Source organism: Xiphophorus hellerii, chromosome 19, assembly GCF_003331165.1.
Source record: "Xiphophorus hellerii strain 12219 chromosome 19, Xiphophorus_hellerii-4.1, whole genome shotgun sequence".
Lineage (NCBI taxonomy): Eukaryota > Metazoa > Chordata > Actinopteri > Cyprinodontiformes > Poeciliidae > Xiphophorus > Xiphophorus hellerii.
Genome location: NC_045690.1, coordinates 28,230,605 through 28,248,241, shown reverse-complemented (window position 1 = coordinate 28,248,241; position 17,637 = coordinate 28,230,605). Strand labels below are relative to the sequence as shown.

Here is a 17,637-nt window from a genome sequence, read left to right as displayed (position 1 = left end):
GGGAGGCGGCAGGGAGTAATGGCTCTGACGGCTGTGGGGAAGAAACTGTTTCTCAGTCTATTTGTTGTAGTCCGTATATTCCTGTACCGCTTGCCTGATGGCAGCGGCACAAACAGTCTGTGGCCCGGGTGGCTGGAATCCATCGCTATGGATCCAGCTCTCTTCTTGACCCGGTCTGTGTAAATGGAGTCCAGGTCTGGGAGGGGGCATCCCACAATGCCTTGTGCTGTTCTCACCACCCGTGTCAGTTGTTTCCTCTCCAGTGCTGTGCAGCTACCATACCACACAGTCATGTTGAGGCAGAGGATGCTCTCGATCATCGCCCTGTAAAAGTTCACAAGCAGCCGTGAGGAAAGTCCAGCCCGTCTCAGTTTCCTGAGGAAGAAGAGCCTTTGTTGTGCTTTCTTCACCAGGTGGGAGGTGTTTGTGTTCCAGGAGAGGTCAGAGGTGATGTGGAGGCCCAGGAACTTGATGTTGTCCACATGTTCCACCACTTCTCCATCTATGAGAAGGGGAGTGTGAGCCGTCCTCCTGGACCTTCTGTAATCCACAATGACCTCCTTGGTCTTCCCTGTGTTCAGCACCAAGTTGTTGGCTGAACACCACTGAGTGAGCTGCAGAATCTCCTCTCTGTAGTGGGTCTCGTTGTTGTCTGAAATGAGACCCACTACTGTTGTGTCGTCCGCGTACTTCACGACTGTGTTGGTGGGGTGGATGGCCACGCAGTCGTGTGTAAACAGGGTGAAGAGAGCTGGGCTGAGCACACAGCCCTGCGGCGTGCCTGTGTTGAGGACCAGTGGGGACGATGTTGAGCCACTTATTCTCACCACCTGAGGCCTGTTGGTGAGGAAGTCTCTGATCCAGTGGCACAGTGAAGCGGGCAGCCCCACCTCGAGTAGCTTCAGCACCAGCTTGTCTGGGATGACGGTGTTAAATGCTGAGCTGAAGTCTACAAATAGCATCCTGACGAGAAGTTCAGAAGACTCGGATCGTTCGTGAATGTCATGTTGCAGACTTTTAGACACAGTGTTGTCCCATATATGCAACACGTTAGTCAACACCTCCGCACAATAATTCAGCGCAGTGAGTGACTTTTTTTCATCACAAATGCTTATGTGTCTCTGTACGGCTAGCTTTGCTAACATCACGTCAATGGAGCTTACCATTCTATGAGCTTCTTTTCTAAGTGACGAAAAAAGTTAGACGTAGTCCCCACCGTCTGTGAAAGCGAAGCACTGCTGAATTAGCTGTCGCCATCAGATTTCTTATGATTTATGCAGCGCAATTCTATTACTGATGATTAGACAGACATCTTCTGCCACTCAAAGAAAACCACTTGCATGTCATTTTTATCCTTCACTTTAGCCTGTGGCTATCCGTATTTCTCAGAAGGCCCAGTCACCCGACTGCTCCCAGCTCGACCAGCAGACTGAACACCACCTATTCTCTGTTTTGCCAGTGTAGTATAAATAAATTTGTAATGTAATGTACTTTCACTTTTTGTGTATTTTTAAGTGAACTATCTCAATCTGAAGTATTAGGGTATTAAGACATGTAAAGAAATAAAAATGATTTAGTCTGTTAGATTTTTTTTCACACTGCTGTCCCTAACAGAGTTAAAATATTACACTGTAATAAATATGCTATTGAAGTAAAAAATAAGTAGCTAAAGTTTGATAATTACTAATTTATCATAGTTTGTCTTTACAATAAAATGCCTAAAAATTAAAATGAAGTTACTTTATTTTCATAGCTTGAAGCAATGCAAGATATGAAGAAATGCACATTGAAACATGGAATTGTGTTAATATTTTCATTGTGTGTGTGTATTCATCAAAGCCTATATAAAAATGACTTATCAGAATTAGTTGCTGTCATGTTCTGTGTTTTTCTGTGTATTTATTTAGAGTTTTCTGTGTCCCTGAGTCTCCGTGTTGTCCTGTCCTCCCTTTGATTACTCCCAGGTGTTTCTCATTCCCTGATTACCTCCTGTGTATTTAGTGTCACCTGTGTGTCTGTGTCTTTGTCGGGTCCTCGTCTAACGTGCTCTGAGTCCTTCGTGTGTCCATTAGTAAAACCAGTTGCTACCGGCGTTGAGCCCTGGCTTCCGCTCAGTCGTGCTGCCTGTGTTTTTGGACTGTTTTGATTTCATTTTTTCATTAAAACCATCATTTCTCACTGCATCCTGGGTCTGCTGCGTCTGCCTCACCACCTACACCGCACCGTACATGACAGTTGCATCAAATGTAAACATTGTTCCCCAAAACAATTAAATAATCACATCAAAAAGTTTCAAACATTGTCTTCAGTGTTTTGTTTTTTATTCCGCTAGTTTTTTGATTCCTAACTATCATAGTGGGTGAGAAAGAATGTGTCAGTGACATTCATTAACTTAAAATAGAATGGCTCTATGAAGTTCGGTCCATTTACTTGTATTAGCTCACTGGCAGATACGCCACTTTCAATATGGTGTATCGCAGCAACGTGAGGCATCTATTTATTCAAGCGATAACTTCCGGTTCAAAAGCAAAAAAGTATTGTCGTCCAATCAGCGATTTCTCAGGTCTCCCACTGGGATATACCTCTTCCGTTTTTTAATGCTGTTGTGTTTTTCAATTTGTTGAAGGGCCACCGTATGTAACTAATGTTTATTATAAACTTGAAATTGTGTTTATATGTGTATTTTGTGTGAATAAGACTTGATGATAGCACCCTAATAAGACTAGGGTTGCAAGTTTTATTTGTAACCCTAACCCATTTTGATGATCACAGGAAATAAACAAACACGAACTCCCCTCTTTGCTTGAAGCCGCACTTCGCAAGCTAAAGCAGATTTCTGAGAAATATTCAAGCAAATCTGCTCTCGGTAAGTAAGAACTAATGGGTGGAACATGGGATTTTTCCTGGAAGTATTTAATCTCTGTTGATCTTTACTTCTCAGCTTCAGATTACCACCATGTGAGTCAGCAGGTGAAGCAACTTGAGAAGAACACTGCTGTTGTTTTGGAGGAGGTGTCATCTGCCAAGATCCTGATGGGCCGGATTCTGTCTGCCTGGGACTCATACATTGCCTGTTTGAGTTCCCTTCAGGCTTGGCTTGAACAGAGCTCTGCAATGAACAATCAAGGCAGAATATTAATGGTATTACACTCAAACATCTAGTTTGGAATTATATGACAGAGTCAGTTCAAACCAAATGACAGGCTCTTACTTGAAGTGAATATTAGTTCTTAAGTTAGGATGCACTGACGAGAATTTTGTGTTCAATTTCATCCTCACGCTACAACTGTATCCACTGATAAAGTATTATTAGCACAATTTGGTAGCACAGTGCTTTGAGTTATGACTAAAAACAGATTAGATATTTTAGTTTCTGATCGACTGATCAAGACCAACTGAGCTGAAAACTGTTTACAGCCTGAAGTTTGCTCACTGATGCTGGCTTTAAGTTAACGACTACTTAGATCAGCACCTGCACAGATGCAGCAGTAGAAATCTATATGTATCTACACTGTAAAAAAGCTCTGTAATTTTACAGTAAAAAATGGCAAAATATCAACAGTTCTTGACTGTAATATCGGAAACATTTTATTACCATAGAAAATACACAGAATTACCGTAAGTCAATACCGCAAAAAAACTCAGTAAATTTTCGGTAAAAAAAATTGTAAAATACCTACAGTTACTAACTGTCATATATAAAAAATTTTATTAGCATAGAAAATATATGGAATTACCATAACTCAATAAACATATATTTCTAGTAATTTTGACAGTCATGAAATGTAGAAAACACAGAAATCTAATGTAAAAATCTAAGTAATATTCAAAGAAAAATATTGTAATATTGCCATCAGTTAATTACCCTAAAATTAATGGTACTAATCGGCCAAAATTACAAATTTTGCTGATATTTATACGACGTAAAACCGTAAACCAGAGTGCAAGAGTAATTTTTACAAAGAATAGATTCTTTTTTAATAATTAATAATGCCTTTTATATGTCAAACTGAAATCTCAAATGTAGTCCAGGAATCGAACTGGCGAACCACCAATTGCAAGGCAAACTCCTAGAGCCGACGCCACCATCATTTATGAGAGGCTTTTATTAAGTGATGCATTTGTGATTATTTAATTTTATGCTAACCATAGATTTGTCATATATTAAGAGAACTCTATGTTAGGGCTTGCTGCTTGCATGAAGCTGAAGTTGGTTTCAAATTGCAGCTTCCAATATAGGAAATGGCTAAAGGGCGATTCCACCTAATTTTTCACTACCATCAGCATCTTTAATTTACTCTAGCTAAAAAACTATATCACCTAGACTCTTCAAACCTGGACTAGATTATTCTCAACTAATATTATAATAATATAATAACAGAATATTTAAAACCAAGTGTGGGATTTGTTAAACTTCAATAAAGAGTAATTCTAGTGTGATCCAGATGCATAAAAAATGTGATACCACCCTTCATTGAAGTTTCACAAATCCCACACTTGGTTTTAGATATTCTGCTATTAGAGCAGAATAATCTAGTCAAGCTTTGAAGATAAGTGTCATAGTTTTGAAATTAGAGCAGGTCTAGTGTTATCCAAAAACATAAAATTGTGAAATCAACTTTTATTGAAGTTTCACAAATCACACACTTGGTTTTAAATATTGTGCTATTAGTTGAGAATAATCTAGAGACTTTTTCATTTTGTTATTGTGTTAAACAGCAGGGTTTACAGTTAATAGAGTTACTGTTATTTGTCATGTAAACACAGAGTTCTCTAGTTTGTATTTCTGCTTGATCCAGCAGCATCAGCAGCAAGATTCTTTTAGCTCTGATCCTGCAGTTGCGCATGGCTCAGGATACTGTGGTGTCCTGAACTCACCACAGTATCAACAGTCCTTGTGCACTAGCTAAAGCTGCTAAATAGCAGGTGCTAGCTCATGGTGCGTAGAGCCATGTAGGCCTGGTCCTTATCAAGATGCGGCTACTGAATTGAGAGAGCCGTTGAAATCAAGTTTCTGTTATTTCTGCGCGTTCAGGAGGAGGAAAAGGACAACACATTTCTTCATCACAGGTGAGCCCCTTTCACAGTTTTAACTGAACTTAGCTAACTTGAACCAACTGATGAAATGTTTCCCTGTAATTTCTGAGCCACACTGTTTATGTACATGCATTGCAGCTAGACATTTTTGCTATATGGAACATTTAATGCTAATTTTCCCAGACGCAACACTTCCATTAATGTTTCTGTAGGAACGACTGCATAGATATATTTAGATGCTTCAAATATTATTTCAGGTCTACTTTAGTCTGCGTATCCTTAAAGTTATTGTTAATGACAGAAGAAACTTTTTCAAGTTTGGTTCAGTAATTCTTTGAATTACTTTGAGTGTGAAATGTTAGTGCATGCAAGTTAAAACCGTGAAGAACACTTTAGCTTTTGTTTCATTACTTTGGTAATACTTGGAAGCTTGGTGTCAGAGCTAATATTTAATATTTTCCTTTAATCTCTTGACTGTCACCCCCAAAATATTTACATTAAAGTCACTGGGTCCATGACAGTTAAAGGGTTTTAAGTTAAGGATATTTAAATATTAAATATTTTACAGTTTAACAGTTTTTCTCAGTTTGGGTGCATTTCTCAGAACAGAATTAAAATTCTTAAAACTACTTCAATCTTGAAATTATTGTGTCACTTCTGCACATCAAAAAAGTAGTTTCTCATACCTTTGAGCTAGTTGCAAATGCTTTTGTACATTATGCAACTGATTGTGCACTTCTCTGTGTAGCCGCTCTCATCCGACTCATCTGTTGTACATGTACTCTGCGTTGTGTGTAATCGGCAAAGGGAACCAGGAGACGAGGACACCGGGGTGTATTGCAGCAGTAGGGCAGATTTATTCTGTTTAAAACAAAAATGTATTAGCACTCCAGTTCTTGGGCTCTGGCTTTCCCACACACACCTCTCCCCAGCGCAGCTTGGCGCGAACTCTAGGACTGTGGTAAAACCAACCAAAATTCTCTGACATTCACAAATAATAAAGTAAAATGTCAAGACAATTAAAATAAGACCCAAACAAAAATAATCTGCCCACTAGTTACAATATTTTATAATTCAAACTGAAAATATACGAAATACATTAACCTAACATTCAGATAACATTTTGAAGCAACTCACATACCTGTTTAAAACAAAAATGTATCAGCACTCCAGTTCTTGGGCTCTGGCTTTCCCACACACACCTTAACCAATCAAAAGAACAAAAATGACCACATTGGCACGGTAAACTCAATAAATGTTATTAACGTGGGAATTAAGTACCCAGTACAGTGCTGCGCTAAACATAAAACAGTTGGGGAACAACATATAACAACTTGTGAGTTCGGCAAACATACTTTCAAGGACATTTTGAATACTTTAACAGACAAACAGAAGACAACTTTGTACGCTTACCTCTCCCCAGCGCAGCTTGGCGCGAACTGAGGAGGGCTGCGCGAACACACAGGATATGACGAGGAGACAGGAAACAAGAAAATAAAAGCTTCTCCGCCAAAATAAAATACAATTCAAAAACTAAGAAAAACAAATATACACAGGTAATGAGGATGGATTTGAGGTGGAATATAAACAGTTTTACACACTTGCTACATCTGCTTCCCCCCCCCATTTTAATTAGCTTTAATCATGTTGATCAAAATGTATTAAACAGGTCTCTGTTGAATTGTCTCAACTTCCAAAACAGCATAGTCTAAGTCTTAACATGCATAAGTCTTGAAGTTGTCATAACATCAATCATATTTTTATTAATTTATATTAGATTTTGTTTTAAATCTGTCCTGAATTGATAAATTGCTCCCAAGTGAGTCCTGAGTTTCTCTAACAGGTCAATGTATGAATCATTAGCTCATGGTTCACTGGGAACCAATGATCAACCAGTTTTCTGAAACAGATTGAAGGTGCATCTCGTGAAACATCAGTGGCAACAATATAGCCAGAACACAACACAATGTTACATTTCTGACAACTGAAGAACAAGGATCTGGGCAGAGTCAACAGCTAGTGAGAAGAAGAGGAGTGAGAATGTGGAGGAAATAGTTGGGAGGAAACCAGAAGAAGAGTCAGAAGAGGCTGAGGACATCTGCCAGAGAGGCGAAGTTGAGGGGTGCTCTGTGGGGTGGGAGCTCAGCCGGGGACTGCCTCTCCAAGATGGAGCTTTGAGTAAATGGGCTGCGCTTTGCATGAGGAAGCATTGAAGCACTACCGAATGGTTTCCATGGAGATCCGAGAATATGCAAATATTTTTTGATGAGAAAATGACTCATCATGAGCATACAAGATATTGTGTCGTAATCAATGTATATATTTCACACCCAAATGTATACTCTTATTGTGGGGAGAAGGTGAGGTGAGAAGACACCAACGGTTGTACTACATTCTATTTTTAGTTTGGATTGGAAGACATAGAGAATAAAACACGACTCAAATTATACACTGCCTGGCCAAAAAAAAAGTCGCCACCAAAAAATGGTCACACTCTCTAATATTTTGTTGGACCGCCTTTAGCTTTGATTACAGCCCGCATTCGCTGTGGCATTGTTTCAATAAGCTTCTGCAGTGTCACAAGATTTATTTCCATCCAGTGTTGCATTAATCTTTCACCAAGATCTTGTATTGATGATGGGAGAGTCTGATTGTCATCTTGGAATATGCCCGTTCCATTTGGGAAGACAAAATCCATTGATGGAATAACCTGGTCATTCAGTATATTCAGGTAGTCAGCTGACCTCATTCTTTGGGCACACAATGTTGCTGAACCTAGACCTGACCAAGTGCAGCAACCCCAGATCATAGCACTGCCCCCACAGGCTTGTACAGTAGGCACTAGGCATGATGGGTGCATCACTTCACCTGCCTCTCTTCTTACCCTGATGCGCCCATCACTCTGGAACAGGGTAAATCTGGACTCATCAGACCACATGACCCTCTTCAATTCCTCCAGAGTCCAATCTTTATGCTCCCTAGCAAACTGAAGCCTTTTTTTCTGGTTAGCCTTACTGATTAGAGGTTTTCTTACAGCTACACAGCTGTTCAATCCCAACCCCTTGAGTTCCCTTCACATTGTGCGTGTGGAAATGCTTTTGCGTTCACAATTAAACATACTCCTGAGTTCTGCTGTTGTTTTTCTGCGATTTGATTTGACCAAACGTTTAAGTAATCGCCGATCACGATCATTCAGGATTTTTTTCCGACCACATTTCTTCCTGGAAGACGATGGTTCCCCACCATCCTTCCAGTTTTTAATGATGCGTTGGACAGTTCTTAACCCAATTCTAGTAGTTTCTGCAATCTCCTTAGATGTTTTCTCTGCTTGATGCATGCCAATGATTTGACCCTTCTTAAACAGACTAAAGTCTTTTCCACGACCACAGGATGTCTTTTGCCATGGTTGTTTAAGAAATGAGGAGTTATTCATTGCATCAGCTGGGGTTAAATAACTTGTTGCCAGCTGAAAGATAATCGCCTATGCAGTACTTATCCAATAGGAGGCTTGTACCTATTTGCTTAGTTAAATCCAGGTGGCGACTTTTTTTTTTGGCCAGGCAGTGTATTTTTGTCTTTTTCTGCTGACTTCCACATTGGTGACCTCGAACATCTGCGAACATTTGAACATGTTTTTTAACGAGAAATCACCAGATGCTGCTGCTGGTTCTCCGCCAGCTGTGGTTTCGGACCCAGTTTCTTGCCAGGCTGCCGTTACTCCAACCGCCGCTTCTGTTTTTGCTGCCGTCATCAAGTTTCCAGACTTCTGGCAGCATGATCCAGAACCATGGTTCCAGCATGTGGAAGCCCAGTTCCATCTCCATGGGATAACCACAGATGAGACCAAGTACTTCCATGTAGTTGCTGTGTTGGATTCCGTTTGTGTTGGATGCTGTGGCTGCGGTGGCGGAGCAACGGAAGGACGATGTTCTCTGCTTCTACCATCGCCGGTTCAGAGTGAAGGGGATAGCTGCATTCCTCCTTGTTCGTTCGTGTGTCAGGGAAACGACAAAGTCGGCGCTCTCTAACAGCTGTGTGTGCCGGCAGTTCGGACAAGCTGCTTTTCATCATGGATGAAAGACCTCTCTCTGGACGGCGTTTCCTGGTGGACTTGGGTACATAGCAGACCATCATGCCAGTTTCGGCAGCGGACGTTTTGTGCAACAGTAATGGACCACTGGTGGACGCCGCTAATGGGACCCCGATTCGCACTTTTGGATCGAGGTTGGTGACTGTGTGTTTCAACGGACGTCAGTTTCAGTGGGACTTTGTAATAGCTTCTGTGTCTTTACCTATTTTGGGTGCAGATTTTTTGTGTGCTTTTAGGTTATTAGTACATGTTACTAATAGCTGCTTAATAGATGATGTGTCTTTTGATACATACCCCTGTAAACTTGGGGGTCCCAGCTATCGACCCCTCGCCAACATGCTTGCCACAGGTGATGAGTATCAGTGTCTGTTAGCTGAGTTCCCATCTTTAACAGCTCCTTCATTTTCTGCTACCGTGGCAAAGCATGGAGTGGAACATTGTATACCTATGGTCGGTCCACCGAGCGCGTCACCTAGACACAGCTAAGTTAGCGTTAGCGAAAAAGGAGTTTGCAAACATGGAGCGTCTTGGCATTATATGGCGCTGCAAAAGTCCATGGGCATTGTTAAGGAAAAATGATTATTTTCAGTGCTTAATATAGTTAATCTTACGACATGTATAAAAGGTATATTCAACACTCTTATTTGGAACAGCTTTGTGTTGAGCATTTGGGATTGAGCCAGATGAGCAGGCATTCAGACAGGCAGGGGCCTCCCCGCTGTGAGGCCACGAAGCCATAAAATTAGCATTCCCGGCAGCGCAGAGAGACTTTAGATTTCACAGGTATCTGTGAAGTCTTATCTCAGGTCGTTCTGTACCCAGAATGACCGTGGGAGCCACAGGGCGTCAGGGCAGCGGTTTGCTTTTTTGTTTTGCCAGAGACCAGATGGCCCTTTGATCTTTGCCGTAAATTAGGGGGAGTTCCAAGTTTCTCTGAGTGCTTAAGGGAGTTTCCAGTTGGTCAACCAGAGGAACTCCTTGAGTGCATATATTAAATAGAAAAAACACCCCCTTACTATAAGATTTCATGTCAGCACAAAAAATTCAGAGAGCGGTCAACATTTTGTTTTTTACATCGGCTCTCTCCAAAGACGCGTCTTTGCTTTTTGTTCGTCTTTGTTTTGTTTTTTGTCTGTCTTTGTCTTGTCTGTCTTTGTTTCTATAAGGTAAACAATGCATATCTCTGTTCCTCTGCAGCTTTGTTGATTGATTCATGCGTTGCTTTGTATGGTGTTAAGAAAAATGATTATTTTTTGGTGCTTAATACAGCTAATCCACGACATGTGTAAAGGTATAGCCAACACTTTAATTTGGAATAGTTTCTGTTGAGCAGTTGGGAATTCAGCAGACAAAGCAGGGCCTTTTTTCCTCCCCCTTTTGACAGACACAGCAATAAAATTTACAGTCTGAAAGAGGTTAGAGACTCTTTGGCGCCTCTCCCCGTATCTGGCATGGCCCAAGACGAAGAGGTCCGCCCGTTTGCGTAGATAAAAAAACAGACACCTTTGCTATAAATCAGGAAGTCCCAACTTTCTCTGGGGGGCCGAGACAGGGCTCTGATTAGTCGGACAACGGAACGCCTTTTTTGCATATATTAAATAGGGAAACGCCTCTTTGGTTAAAATTTCAGGTCAGCACCGGAGAGTCTGAGAGTTTTTTCATCTTTTCTGCACGTGGGCGCCTTTGTCTGTCTTTATGTTCGTTTGTCTTCCCTTGTGTGTCTTATTTTGTGATAAAATGCATATCTCTGTTCCTCTGCAGCTTTGTTGTCGATTGCTTTGTATGAGATTAAACTCCGTGATTTGTGACGTCAACACGTTTTGTTGTTGTTTCGTTTTAGCAGCACGCCGTCGCTACACGTCGCTGCACGGAGAGCGTCACTCGCCAAGGACTCGGAAGATCCCGGGCAAGATTAAAGAGGAAAAGAGCCAAACGTTTTGTCCAAAGCTAGCATTAAATGATCCTCTTTTTTAATAATGGAATTAAACTCTGTGATCTGTGACGTCAACGCGCTTTGTTGTTGTTTCACTTTAGCAGCACGCCGCCCACTGAGAAGATCCGGGAGTTTTAAGGAAGAGAGAGCCAAACGTTTTGTCCAAAGTTAATTTTAAATTATTATTCTTCCTTTAACAGCATCTCCGTTGCACATGGTTCCAAAAGCAGACGGGGGTTGGGGACCGTATGGGGATTTTCGGCGCCTTAACAACGTAACCAGTAATGACAGGTACCCAATTCCTCACAATCAGGACTTTTCTGCCCGCCTGGCTGGAGCAACCGTTTTCTCTAAGGTGAACTTGGTCCGAGGTTACCATCAGGTTCCAGTGCATCCCTTAGATGTACCCAAAACCGCAGTTATCACGCCTTTTGGTTTTTATGAGTTTTTACGGATGCCCTTTGGTCTTAAAGGCGCAGCGCAGATGTTCCAGCGGTCCTGCAGGGTATGCCATTTTTGTTCGTCTATTTGGACGGCATATTGGTGGCTAGTCCCTCTGCGAAAAAACACATGGTGCACCTTCGTCAGCTGTTTTAGACTCAGTGAACATGGCCTGATCGTGTACCCAGCTAAATGCCAGTTTGGACTGCCTGCTGTTGAGTTCCTGGGACACAAAGTGTCTTCTCAAGGGGCGGTTCCCCTACCTGCAATGGTTGAAGCAGTTTCCGCTTTTCCCCGCCCTCCCTCAGCGAAGCTCCTGCAGGAGTTTTTAGGGATGGTAAACTTTTATAACCTTTTCATCCCACGGGCAGCTAACCCCAAGCACCCCTTGTATGAAGCACTTAAGAGACAAAAAAGGGGACCATCAGATATAGTGGACTCCCGAGAGGGTGCAGGCATTCGATGATGCCAAAAAGACCTTGGCTAATGCTGCGCTTTTGGCCCATCCATCTCCAGTAACTCCTGTGGCTCTAACAACTGATGCCTCTGATTATGCAGCTGGGGCAGTTTGTGAGCAATGGATGGATGGTGCCTGACAACCCCGTGCTTTTTTAGCAGGAAACTCCAGGATGCTGAAAAAAAATGTAGCACCGTATGGGGATTTTCGGGAACTGCTTGCCCTTTTTCTGGCAACATGTCATTTCTGCTTCATGTTGGAGGTCAGGGACTTTACTGCTTTTGTTGACCACAAGCCTCTCACTTTTGCTATGACAAAAGTTTCTGAACAGTGGTCGGTTCAGCAACAACGGCATTTGTCATTTCAGAGTTCACCACTGACATTCAGCATGTGGCTGGCAAAAATAATCTGGTGGCTGACTGTCTGTCCAGAGCAAAGGTTGCTTTTGTGCATTTAGGTGTGGACTACCTTGCCATGGCCACAGACCAACTGACTGGCCAGGATATTCTGGCCTTTAAAGCGGCTGAATCCAGTTTGCATTTAGAGGAGGTCTCCTTTCATGAGTGTGGCACAACCCTTCTTTGCGATGTCTCGACTGGCAAACCTCTGCTTTTGGTCCCTACTAGTTGGCGTCGGAGAGTTTTTATGCAGTTTATTCCCTTTCACACCCGGGCGTTAAAGCTTCTGTTAAACTGGCAGGGGCAAAGTTTGTGTGGCCAGGACTCTGTAAAGATGTACGGACATGGGCGGCTTCCTGTTTGACTTGCCAGCATGCCAAGGTGCAACGGCACACTAAGGCTCCACTCGAGCACTATCCTGTTCCACAACGGAAGTTTGAACATGTGCATGTGGACTTAGTGAGGCCGCTTTCATCTTCCAGAGGTTTTACCTATCTCCTGATGATGGTGGACAGAACTACTCGGTGGCCGGAGGCAGTTCCACTGTCATACTTTGGTTGATGTGGCTCGGGCATTTATCTCCTCCTGGGTGTCCTGGTTTGGTGTGCCATTGGACTTGACCTCCGACAGAGGTCCCCAGTTCACTTCAAAGTTGTGAACTGCAGTGGCAGAAAGCCTTGGGGTTAAACTCCACCGTACTGCTGCCTACTATCCGCAGGCCAATGGTCTTTGTGAGAGGTTCCACCGCACAATGAAGGCTACATTGCGGGCCTCGTTGGTGGATAATAGCTGGATAGATCACCTACCTTGGGTTTTGTTGGGCCTGTGTTCGGCTCCAAAAGAGGTCCTGCTGTTTTCTTCAGCTGAGTTGGTCCTGGGCCAGCCTTTGAAGGTACTAGGGGAATTTCAATCTGGAGAGACTCAGACGGAAAAAGCAGCGATTAAAAAGGTTTATTGATATGCATGAATTCAAAGTTCTTTGGCACTTGGGCCCCGGCTGAGGACATTGAGCTGTGAATTGCAATAAGCTCGGATGAGCATTCCCGATGTAAGTTAGGAATGTCATCCCCCGGGACCCGACACTGGTGGTGGAGGTCGGTGAAGGATGCGAGCCTGAAGAGTGGAGGTGGAGAAGGGGTGGAGGAGGGTTGAGCGCAGCTGGAAAGCGGAAGATGCCATGGATGGAGGTCCTTATCAACTGGGCCTTGGTCGGTGATTGGACGTGACGTGGCTTGGTCCAGCGTTGATAGGTCACCGGCGATGAGCGGGATGCGCCGATTGGATGATGCAGGTGGGGCTAAAGAGTCTTCCAGTTTGAATTTGCACCTAGGCTTAATTTCTTCCAGGTCCAGCGGGTTCGGTTGATCCCCTGGGGAGTAGAACAGCTCTAAATGGGAAATCTAGATCTTTTACCCCGTTGGAAGCCCATCACTGCCTTCCACAAGTGTTTGTGCCAAAGGACCTAATGTCTGCCGAGTATGTATTTATCCGCTATGACTCACACTGCTCACCACTTCAGCCTCCTTACGATGGTCCAGTCTGTGTTTTGGAGAGTGGAGCTAAGGATTTTTTGGTGGTGTTGGGGGGTAATCAGGAGAGTATTTCGGTGGACCGTTTGAAGCCAGCTCATGTGTTACCAGGGGACCCAGTTGAGTTGGCTCAGCCTCCTCGCCATGGTGAGGAGGAGTTTCTTTACCCACTCTTCCGGGTCGTCCTTTTACAGCTGGTTTGTCCCCCTCAGGTGGACAGTTTGGTAGGAGTCGATCTGGAGAGTCTCTTTCAATTTCAACCCCTGTTCCTGCAAAAAGAAGCGGTGGTGGACAACTTATTAAACTCCCTAGTTGTTACCGTTAGGTATTTCAATTGTTTTGTTTGTTGCTGCTGTTTAGTTTTTCCTTTGTGTGTTTTCTTTTATGTACTTGTGATGTTGTTTCACATGTTATGTGTTTTTGTATTTGTGACATTTTGTGTGTTCAGGGCGGGCCTGTGTGGCGTAATCAATGTATATATTTCACACTCGAATGTATACTCTTATTGTGAAGGGGAGAAGGTGAGGTGAGAAGACACCAACGGTTGTACAACATTCAATTTTTGGTTTAACAAGACTTGATAAAACAAGACTCAAATTATATTTTTGTCTTTTTCTGCTGACTTCCACAGTATAAAGCTCAAATCTAAACAATTGATGATGATATACACACCATATAAAGGCTGTTCACTTTTTAAATAATCAACCCTTTTTTTTATTTTTGGGGATTTTTTCTGTTTGGCTTTCAGCATTGAGTTTATCTTGTGTCATCCATCCTGAATTGTTTTGAATGTTTCTCCCAAAATGGAGGATGGAAGGATGAAGATAGAAATTCTCTGAAACAACAGGTCTTCAACTGATATTTTTTGTTTGTGTTTTTTTGTCTAGTTGCACAGAGGATCACACCTGTCGACAACAAACAAAGGTTTAAGAACTTCTGAATTTTCGGTCAGAAATGATCACTCCGCCTGGTTGAAGTACCTGTCTCCATGTATGCATGTGTGTAAGTCATCAAAGGTGAAACAAACATTTAAGCGAATACTGAGTTTATGTAGTGAATCATTCTAACTTTTGCTTTGTTTCTGTTTTCCAGCAGAGAAACCTGATTGACAACATATGAGTCTCAAGCTCAACCTGTGACTTGGAAGACCGTATCCATGTTGCACAGCCTCCTGAGCAAATTGTTTCTTTAAGTGGATTACTCATAGTCTGTGTTTTTGTTTTATTTAGACTTATATTCTTTATAATTTTCCATATTGAAATGCTGACAAACTACATGTCCTTGTATGTTGTACTGTAATTTGATGGTAAAATTCTGGTAATAACAGCTACCGGTAGTTTAACGTAAAGGTTTTTTCTTTGTTTGTTTTTACAATAAAATGTCAATATATCACACAGTCCTGCCATGTTTTTCACTTATGTAGACTAATGTCTATGTTATATGTGTTGTTTTTATAGTAAGTACCATAAAAAGTTTACAGTTCTGAACTGCTAAAGTCACGGTTGCCAAAATAATAAAATTTTATGCCTACAGCATAGTGTAGGCATAAAAGGAACCATAAAAGGTATGGCTTTCATTCACCCACCATTTCTATCAACCTAATTTTTCACTACATTCCATATTTTAAACTACTCTAGTTAAAAAACTACAGCACTTGGACACTTCAAACTTGGACTGGATTATTCTGCTCTAATATTTAATAGAATATTAAATATTAACAGAATATTTAAAACTATGTTTGGGATTCGTGAAACTTTTCTGATTTGTGAAACTTCCATAAAGGGCATTTGTTTCCCCCTTTTTTTCAGGCCTCTGTCACACGAGAACAGCTCTACTTCCCAAACTACAACACGTACACACTTCAAACCTGGACTAGATTATTCTGCTGTAATAGCAGAATATTTAAAACCATGTTTGGGATTTTTGAAACCATTTTCTGATTTGAGAGACTTCAATAAAGTGCGATTTTCTTCCCCTTTTTTTGATCTTATTAAAAAAAGAGGATCATTTAATGCTAGCCTTGGACAAAACGTTTGGCTCCTGCTTCCTCTTTTAATTTTGCCCGGGATCTTCGACGAGTGACGTTCTCAGTGGGCGACGTGCAGCGACCGCGTGCTGGTAAAACGAAACAACAACAAAGCGTGTTGACGTCACAGATCACAGAGTTTAATCTCATACAAAGCAATCGACAACAAAGCTGCAGAGGAACAGAGATATGCATTTTTCATAAAAATAAAAAACACACACAAAGGGGAAGACAGACAAACATAAGACAAATACAAAAAGGCAAAAAATAGCGGCCGCTCTCTCTCTCTCTCTATCTCAGCATTGACCCAAATTTTATAGTCAGTGGGTGTTCCTTCAATTTAATATATGCAGTCAAGGCGCTCCGTTCTTTGACCAATTAGAAACTCCCTCAGCCCTCAGAGAACTTGAAAAAACTCCCCTCATTGTAGCAAAGGTGTCTGTTTTTTGTCCAAGCAAAAAAGGGGGGGACCACTTCGTCTTGGGCCGTGCCAGGTACGGGGAGAGGCGCCAAAGAGTCTCCTGCTCTATCGGAATGTAAATTTATTGCTCTGTCTTGTCAGCGGGGGAGGAAAAAAGAAAGGGCCCTGCTTTGTCTGCTTACCACTTCTCAGACGAGACCTGTTCCAAATAAGAGTATTGTATATAACTGTTACACATGTCGTATATTGGCTATATTAAACACCAAAAAATAATCATTTTTCTTAACAATCTCGATCACACTTCAACTGCTCTAATTCCAAAACTACAACACCTAGACTCTTCAAACCTGGACTAGATTATTATCAGCAGAATATTTAGAACCATGTTTGTGATTTGTGAAACCATTTTCTGATTTGTGAAACTTCAATAAAGGTTGATTTCATCACTTTTTTTTGGATCTCGGTCACACTAGAATTGCTCCAGTTCCAAAACTACAACACCTAGATTCTAGGTGTTGTAGTTTCTAGGTCCTAGAAACTTCAAACCTGGACTAGATTATTATCAACTAATAGCAGAATAGTAGAGCACATCCCAACTTCTTACACCGCCAGCTCGAAGACTTGAATTATTTATCGGGTTATTTGTTTATCTTTCTGACCATCATGCTAATCCAGGTGAGTGTTGGTAATTTTGGGCTGCTTTACCTGTTACCTGGCCACTCCGGATGTCCTCTTTTCCTGCATTGAACCTAGATGTAGCCAAACTCTGTCAAGTGTTTGTTTTTAAATGCCACATTAGATTCGTTGTGTTGATGCATTTGGACGTGCTTCACCCCCAAGGTAATTTTCCACCGCAACACGCAACTGTCCCCATTCACTCTCAGAGCTTTATAGTTTCACACGACAGGATTTCTTGCTGCACGCTTTCGCAATGTGAAGGAAAGATGAGATAAGCTACACAGGCAGGCTGCAAAGTGAGATAAATGTGATCGGTTTTGGTGATCGGCAACAAGAGACAGTGATAGGAGATCACCGATCATACACTTTTTCACGGAAATCGGCCGATTATGATCGTGGCCGATCAATCGGCACACCTCTAGTATTTACCTTAACAGTAGTCTACTGTCAAAATAAAACACCCCGTATAGATAAGTACAGGGTTTCCCCCCAGAAAACTTGCTAAGCCTGGTCGGGGCGCCGAGGCGGTCCATTGGTGGTCCACTGTGTTTTTTGTACTAAAAGATGTTCATTGCTTTCCATTGAGTCAGGAATATCGGTGGTCAGGAAAATACCACAATCACGCAA

At 42.0% G+C, this 17,637-nt stretch overlaps 1 protein-coding gene and 1 long non-coding RNA gene across 8 annotated transcripts in view; one reads left to right on the top strand and one right to left on the bottom strand.

Annotated features, from left to right (window-relative positions):
* The window catches only part of LOC116708782 (uncharacterized), a 246,275-nt gene that overhangs the window by 90,955 nt on the left and 137,683 nt on the right, over window positions 1-17,637 (top strand). For all 7 annotated transcript variants that reach the window (XR_004336772.1, XR_004336774.1, XR_004336773.1 and 4 more), the window contains 2 exons: window positions 2,773-2,866; window positions 2,942-3,141. Coding sequence is in view for 4 of the 7 variants with exons in the window: in XM_032546812.1 (XP_032402703.1) it covers window positions 2,773-2,866; window positions 2,942-3,141 (294 nt within the window). In the remaining 3 variants the exon portion in view is untranslated. The remainder of the gene's footprint in view (window positions 1-2,772; window positions 2,867-2,941; window positions 3,142-17,637) is intronic.
* On the bottom strand, window positions 3,985-7,559 carry LOC116708790 (uncharacterized). The gene is made up of 2 exons (XR_004336778.1): window positions 6,179-7,559; window positions 3,985-5,898 (listed from the first exon to the last, which is right to left on the bottom strand). It is a non-coding gene; the product is annotated as an uncharacterized LOC116708790 (long non-coding RNA).